This window comes from Osmerus mordax, chromosome 5, assembly GCF_038355195.1.
Source record: "Osmerus mordax isolate fOsmMor3 chromosome 5, fOsmMor3.pri, whole genome shotgun sequence".
Taxonomy (NCBI): domain Eukaryota; kingdom Metazoa; phylum Chordata; class Actinopteri; order Osmeriformes; family Osmeridae; genus Osmerus; species Osmerus mordax.
Genome location: NC_090054.1, coordinates 16,480,588 through 16,487,741, shown reverse-complemented (window position 1 = coordinate 16,487,741; position 7,154 = coordinate 16,480,588). Strand labels below are relative to the sequence as shown.

The following is a 7,154-nucleotide window of genomic DNA, read 5'->3' as shown; positions in this document are numbered from 1 at the left end:
GAGATTTACATTACAGTGCGTCATGCACATGCAGGACAACCCACGCATGTAAGACATTTACAAACTCAAACCGCTTTCATTGGATGCGCATAATGGCCAACATTCCAAAGGACTCAATCCATGCTATTTTGCGCAAACTGGTGTCAGCGGACATTTCGTAATATAAGGTAATTGCTGGCTTTGGGTAAGTGAGGTCATTTGATAGGATACTCTTTTTAATGACGTATAATCATTTCACATCAGGTAGGCTAATGAGCCAAGGACAAACTCAGAACCAAAATACAAATGCCAATTCGTGAGCATTGAGGGCCCTTTACAGAATATATAGGTACGGTCACTTTAATTAGAAACAAGTATGATTGATAGTTTACCTTTCCATAAGCGGACAAGGCATAAAAACCCGTTGCCCGGAGCAGGCACGCATTGCAAGGTTAGATAAGCGGGTCACAAGTCCCTACACTTGTGTAACTGAAAGAAACATATAGGCTACTTTCATTGGTCTCTCTCGGGACAGGTGCACTCCAGTTTTACATGATTTTCCCTTTTCCGCTGTTGACATCTGGCTCAGTGCATGATAAAAAGGTGAAATAAAGGGAAATTATAAAAAACATGACATCAAAATAATATGTTACGGATCTTAAAAGCTTCATGTGCCTGAAGTCCTATATAGGCTACGCTGAAAATTTATTTGAAAGCCAATAGGCCTACATGTAGAATGAAAATAATTTTCAAATGTTCAACAGAATTGAGATAGGGTTATGTGATGTTTTATGGGCTGCAAAGACTTACAATTATTCTATAATCTATGTAATTTGCATTGTCCCGCAAGCTCAAATTTCAAATGTAGCCCACACTGAAATGCCAACCCTCAAATAGGCCTATAGATAAAACAAACTTGGTCAATACCTCTAATAGCTATTTCAGGTACTGTAAAATATATTTCATTCCGTTTCATACAATTATCTGTCGTTGAATTCAAAAGCATAGCTCATTTAATCAAACGAGTGAAAAATGAATAGAAGGAGACCCATGCAGCCATAATGAGGGGACAGTCCTGCCTATTGAGGCACGGCGTGGGGAGAAAGTGCGCCAAATTTGTTTGCAGCGGATCAAGGCTCACCGCCTTCACTGCACTTTCTTTATCTTAATTCCAACTTGAAAAGATATAATTATCTAGTTTGAACAGGACTGCTATCAAATCCTTCTTTAGGCAGGGTAGGGAAAAGCTCGAGTGGATTGCGCGCTCTGAGCCGCTCGGTGTTGCCCGAGATAGGAGTAATGAAGTTGTGGAGTCCGGAGATACAAAGGGCATTAACCTCATTAGCATGAAACCTTTTCTTCTAACTATTGTGGGACCCTTTCAGTCTTCTAATCCCCTTTTTTCAAAGCTGGGTGTGTAATAAAGCTTTTAGGGTTTTTTCAAAGCTAATGGTATTCTCTGAAGATTTTTATTGCTGTTATAGTCCATGGGCCGATTTTAAATTCCCCATACATAGTTTGTATATAACGTCCCCCTCTTTGGAAAAGCGAATTTTCAAGCTGTGAAACAATTATAGAAACAAACACCACACCTCGCATCATAAAATGTCTTAAATGAGATGAATGGAGGCTAATGTAATATACATTATAGATTACAACACATGGTTTAGGCTATTTTAGTTGGTTCAATTAATGTTTTAACCCTGTGCATTGACTTAAAGAATGTCAACCAAATAAGTCAATAACCTCCACGTTCATTTTTCCACACAAGCACACAAAAATAAAAGTATTGGTTATTATTTTGGTTGCGATCAAGGCAGCGTGTGTAGCCTATATGGCTGTGCGAGACAAGATTTTGAACAAAGATCCCATTTTGCGGCACATTGCAACCTTCTCTTATCGCAACGTGAGGGGTAGTCAGATTGTACTAAATTATGTCCAACCAAGCCCCTTGGATCCACGGATTAAGAGATTAAAGTGGACCACTGGGCAATGCAACCCCTTTTCCCCTCATATTACTCGCATGATAATTGCCTAAACTGATTTGCACTTTCACAAAAGATCGTAGGACTCTTTGTAGCCTGAACAGACCAGACGCTGGCCCCTCTAAATAAAACTGATTAATGCTGCCTATCAGACTGCACCATGCAAAACAACCACTTGCCACAGAAAATGGCTGTTGTTAAGACCAGCGTCTTCGTACCATCTAGACACGACTGTCATAGTTTCATGGGCGTCTTATTATGCGATTGACTTACAAAAATATCTAGGTCTTAGATAGAGCCAAGATTAGTGGCCAAATTGTAAACAATGGAGAAACTCTGAAGAGCTTGTTGTGACATGATCCTCTTCAAAGATGCTCGAAAAACTGTTTTGAATCAAACCTCTGTGCTTTTAATGCTCATGTATCATATTGATAAAACTTTATTGACAAAATATTGACAATTACATACTTCTTGGAAGTATACTTTGTGTTAAAATTGTAGCAAACTTAACACAAACACAAAAGTATTTACATTCTGGTAAAAGAGGGTTTAACAGAAACATTAACTTTTAGTATCTCTGTACATGGAATACGTTCAGTGCTTGAAGATTTCTCGCCTCTACGGCTGTCAATTCTGTAATAGTCCTTCGTGGCAACTCTCATGGGAGGGTCAAGACCTGACAATGCTAGGGCCAGAATAACAGATACTTGGTAAAGCTTTAGATTAAAGGAATGTCCTGATACCTTCCTTTAAAGTACTTTATCTGTGGTATGATAAACTTTTATAAAGTTTCGAAATTAATTTTAATTATTATTTTCTTTAAAAACACTATAACGCAGCACCGCTACTTCATACTGTTTTCACAATCACTTTAACACGAGAATTATTAATTAAAAGACTGCACACTTTGTAAAAAGGAAGAAGCACAACATCTCTGAGATTGAAAATAGAGTAAAAACAAGTTATTTTTGAGAAATTTGTCAAATTAAAACAACTACCAGAAATTCTACCATGCAATTCAAGTTTTACAAAAACAGTTTTGTATTTTGGTATCTTGAGTGGAAACTTTTAACTTTCAGAAGTGCAAATGTCCAATGTGAATTGGAGATACATTTTTGGGTGATATGTGTGAGATTGTAGTGGTGGGTTGGTGCGTGGAAGGGGTCAGGTGGACTGCGACACTGTCAATCACTTTTGCCTAGGCAATTTGATACGGATTGACAGAACCATAGTAGTGACAGCAGTGCCACCAATAGGATCTATCTCACCCTCAGCTGCCGATCTCCGTAGAATCGAAATGTGACATTGGCTTTACCCTCTCTCTGTCTTTACACATCGTTATCCATGTCATCCTTCACGACACGCTGATGTCCCATGTTCAAACAATTTAGTCTTTCAATCGTCTGACGTGACGTCAATTTCCTCTGGACTTCCTTGTTTAGTTGCGAGTCTCCATCGGTTTATGTGATGGGTCCCCTTCTTCTTCTGCTGCGACTCCGAACCCTCCTCTTCCAACTTTTGGCGTTTGAACTTGGTTCTTCGGTTCTGAAACCACACTTTTACCTAAAGAAAATAAATATGATTTTTTTAAATAAATTCAACTTTGACAGAAACTTCTACTACCCAAAGTCAATGCAAAACTAACAGAAGAACAATTGCATTTTGTATGGGCTATGATGTTTTTATATGGCCTAGAGTAGCCTATTGTCCGGTGCAAATTAGCTCATGCGCAAAAAGTAGGCTATATATAAAAAATACTAAAGATTTTTAAACGTTTGGACAATTTTTATATGTAGGTCAAACACATATGCCTGTAAAGGGCATAGATGTTTTGGTGGGCCTAATGTAGGTCAACAAAGTGCATAGTCTACTGTAGGCCCAAGGTAGGCCGGCTACACTTTCATTGTCTACATGTGGGACGATAGACAAATAACCCTTTGCATAAAGGACAATTATTGAAACACGACAGCCTGATATACCCTAGACGTAACAATTGTAGGAATTCACATTTCCGAAATAAATATTATATATACACAGATTCATAAATGTAGGCTATTTTATTTCAGATCCATCCAGGCTACTACTGTATGCATAGGCCTATTGAGCCATTCGTCAGTCAGCTTTGCAAGTGAGGTGCATTTAATGTGCATTCAGTCAACTAATTGAAGGAGGTGATGGTTCATTTCTCCCTCCTACCCTTTTAAGAGGGTCCGTTCATAAAAGAACCAGCACTGACACTGGGACAATAGATATCGACCGATCCACATGCTGATAGGCTAAAACACGATCTTAATATGTCTCTGGAAATTCATTGAGTCCGCCTTATTCTTTTAAGTAGCATAGGCTATCCCGTAGATCCCCTAAAATGGTTAACTGGTTAATTGCCCTCCATTTTAAATGGAAACCTTCCCCCCATAACAAAGTAATTCAACCCTGCTTAAAACGAGGTTATGTTCATCATGGGTTTCATCCAGAAATCCTTTGGGTCGATGGCGAATGGGCCACAATTATTTTCATGCATGTCTCTCGGAAACTACGGGTTGCAAAAATAAATAAAAGAAAAAATCCTCTAGAACCTACCTATTTTACTATTTCTTTCCATATAATTATTAGCCAACACTTACCTTCAATAGACAATCCAAAACACGTCAATGTAGCCTACTAATGGACACTACTGAATTTGATACGCCTGTGGAATTGATAGTGTAGCATGGTCTACCCGGGACACAAAAACAGTGCTTTCACTGTTAACCAAAAATCCAAAATAATTTTAACGAAACAAAATGTAATATTTGGGGGGCTGTATTCCGCTATAGCAAGTATGGTTTGATTATTCAGAAAGGCTTTCTGTGCATAGGCTATATTCATGAGTTTTAGGCTTTTAATCTTAATTAAAGACGAATCAATGCTATTGGCCTATGTTTGGTGCAGCCTAATTTGTCTTCAATTCAAACCCATGTGGATTGACGGAGTATATGTGTTTATTATGAACATAATATTCTTACCTGAGTTTCTGTGAGGCTAAGGCTGTGTGCAAGCTGTTTTCTTTCGGCTCCTACGACGTAATGGTTTTTTTCAAAAGCGTGCTCAAGCCGCAGAAGTTGCGAGGGTGAAAAAGCTGTCCGAATTCTTTTGGGTTTTCTGGCCAGTGCATTGTGCAATAGGAAGCTCTCCGGGCTGGTTTCGTTTCCTGAAAACGAAATTGGAATGGATTTTTATTAAAACTGCCGGATGATTTCCATTGTGAAAATAACCATATGAGCAGGTGAATTCTAGGCTATGCTTTCGCCTGGGCTACTTCTCTTTTAGGTAGGATAGAAAGTTCCAAGACAACTGACACAACATCCTAATTGTTCCTATATTTTGTACAAATAACTGTGAATTAGGCACATATGTTTAAACAAAAGGATATCGTATCATGTAGGCTAAATATAAGGTGTGCTTGAGGTTAAGTTAGGCTATTGACCATCCGTCATTAGCCTAATAGAAGCCAACAAATTCGCAAAGGAAATGTAGGCTGACGTTTCAAAATTTGCTCACAAAACACAAGCTATCTCGTTGTAGCCTAAACGCGTAAACGATAGGACATAACCTATCAGTATTTGGTTTTAGAAGAAGCCTTGCCAATGTCCTCTTAACCTACATTTAAATCTCGTATCTTATTTAAAGCAATAGGCCTACAAACAAGAGGCTACAGTTTACACACATTTCATATAGGCCTAATTTATTTTATATTCTATAAAATCATCACACACACACACATAGCCTATATATATATACATAGAGACAGACTATATTATATATAGCCTATATATATATATTTAGGGGAGGTGTTTTGATATAAACACCAATGGGAAAAATAGAAATTAAAACTGCAATGATCGCAATTTAAATGAATTGGCTATAACTTCCCACCGCAAAGCATTACTGAACTATGGATACACAGGCTTCAAACGAACTATTTTGTATAGCCTATTTGTAAGTACTTAAAACAGTCACCTAGACCACAATAACAGTTTAGAAAATATTGGATCCTTTGGGTAGGCTATTGTGCAATTAGGCCGCGTGTTGAAAAAATGTGAAAGGTCAAACTTTAAAAAAAGAAGTGAAATTGTTAGATGCTATTTAATTCACAGTTTTAATTTACGTCAAAGCATATGGGCCTGTTCTTACTTAAATATCACCACAAATTTAGGCTACATCGATGTTTTTCATTTGCAGGCTATCCATTTCAATGTTCACACGAATCAAATGTTAATTTCTCATTTATAAATATGAAACTAAAAACAGTCAACTCTGAACTTAATAAAAAAATATATGAATTACGAACACAACCTAATCGGGCGTTCAGTTTGACTTCACCTACTTTGAACTCAACGGTATGTCGAAAATTCTAATAACTGTAAAGTTTGGTATAGCCCAATAAGTGCGTAAAAGTAAAACTAATTCTTACCTTGAAATCTGTGTCCCAAGTACCTATATCTATGTATTAACCATGGGTAAAAGGTTGAGGGGTCCCTTTGCTGGCTGGCAAAAAGAGGGTGCGGACTATGTGAGGATGAAAGAGGGTGAGCAGCCAAAGCATGTGGTGGGGGTACTGAATGCACTGGGACAGCGGAGTTTGTAGGATGTGAAACCGCCTCAGCGAACACCAAGTCCGGATTAGAATAGACGCCCCTGCCGCTGGAATGAAAGCCGTTCAGAAATGGATTCATCTGGCCAGAGTTTGCATAGCTGAGAGCCGCTGGTCGAATGGGTTCCTCGGACCTCGACGCCGGTAGAGGATTATCCTTCGCTACCAACGATTCAATAGTAAAACACCTCTTCGGTGTAGGTTGAAACATGGTTTGGTAGTCAAAATTCCCCAGTTTAAGTTGAAGAGGTGCAGGCGTTTTCGCTAGAAAATACTCCACACCCAAGAAAGACGAAAGTTTGTCTGCAATAAATAACTCTGAAACGGATTGTAGAAAGAATAGAACCGAAAGTATCAACAAATCGCCATAAAGATAGCCGACTGCTCCAGACAATCCATGGATGTGATCGGTTCCTCGCCAGTTGTGCAAGCGATTTGTTAGTTCATGAGCCTAATTAGCGCTGGAGTCACATAAACAGCTTCCTCTGAAGCCTGTAATGGCATGGTGATTGGTCGCTGCTACTCGCCTTAAGGTTGAGGGAAGAGTCTTTAAGTGC

The 7,154-nt window shown here is 38.6% G+C and overlaps 1 protein-coding gene across 1 annotated transcript; it reads right to left on the bottom strand.

The window, feature by feature from the left end:
* Nucleotides 1-3,359: 3,359 nt before the first annotated feature.
* emx2 (empty spiracles homeobox 2) lies at nucleotides 3,360-6,808 on the bottom strand. The gene is made up of 3 exons (XM_067236853.1): nucleotides 6,418-6,808; nucleotides 4,970-5,154; nucleotides 3,360-3,527 (listed from the first exon to the last, which is right to left on the bottom strand). The coding sequence occupies exons 1-3, from the start codon at nucleotides 6,806-6,808 to the stop codon at nucleotides 3,360-3,362; spliced, it is 744 nt and encodes a 247-aa protein (XP_067092954.1).
* Between the last annotated feature and the right edge of the window lie 346 nt (nucleotides 6,809-7,154).

Coding starts and splice junctions, on each gene's coding strand:
- emx2 (XM_067236853.1), bottom strand. CDS start 6,808: ATGTTTCAACCTACACCGAAGAGGTGTTTTACTATTGAATCGTTGGTA. Junction 5,155..6,417: donor CTTGGGACACAGATTTCAAG/GTAAGAATTAGT, acceptor TTTCGTTTTCAG/GAAACGAAACCAGCCCGGAG. Junction 3,528..4,969: donor TTAGCCTCACAGAAACTCAG/GTAAGAATATTA, acceptor TATTTTCTTTAG/GTAAAAGTGTGGTTTCAGAA.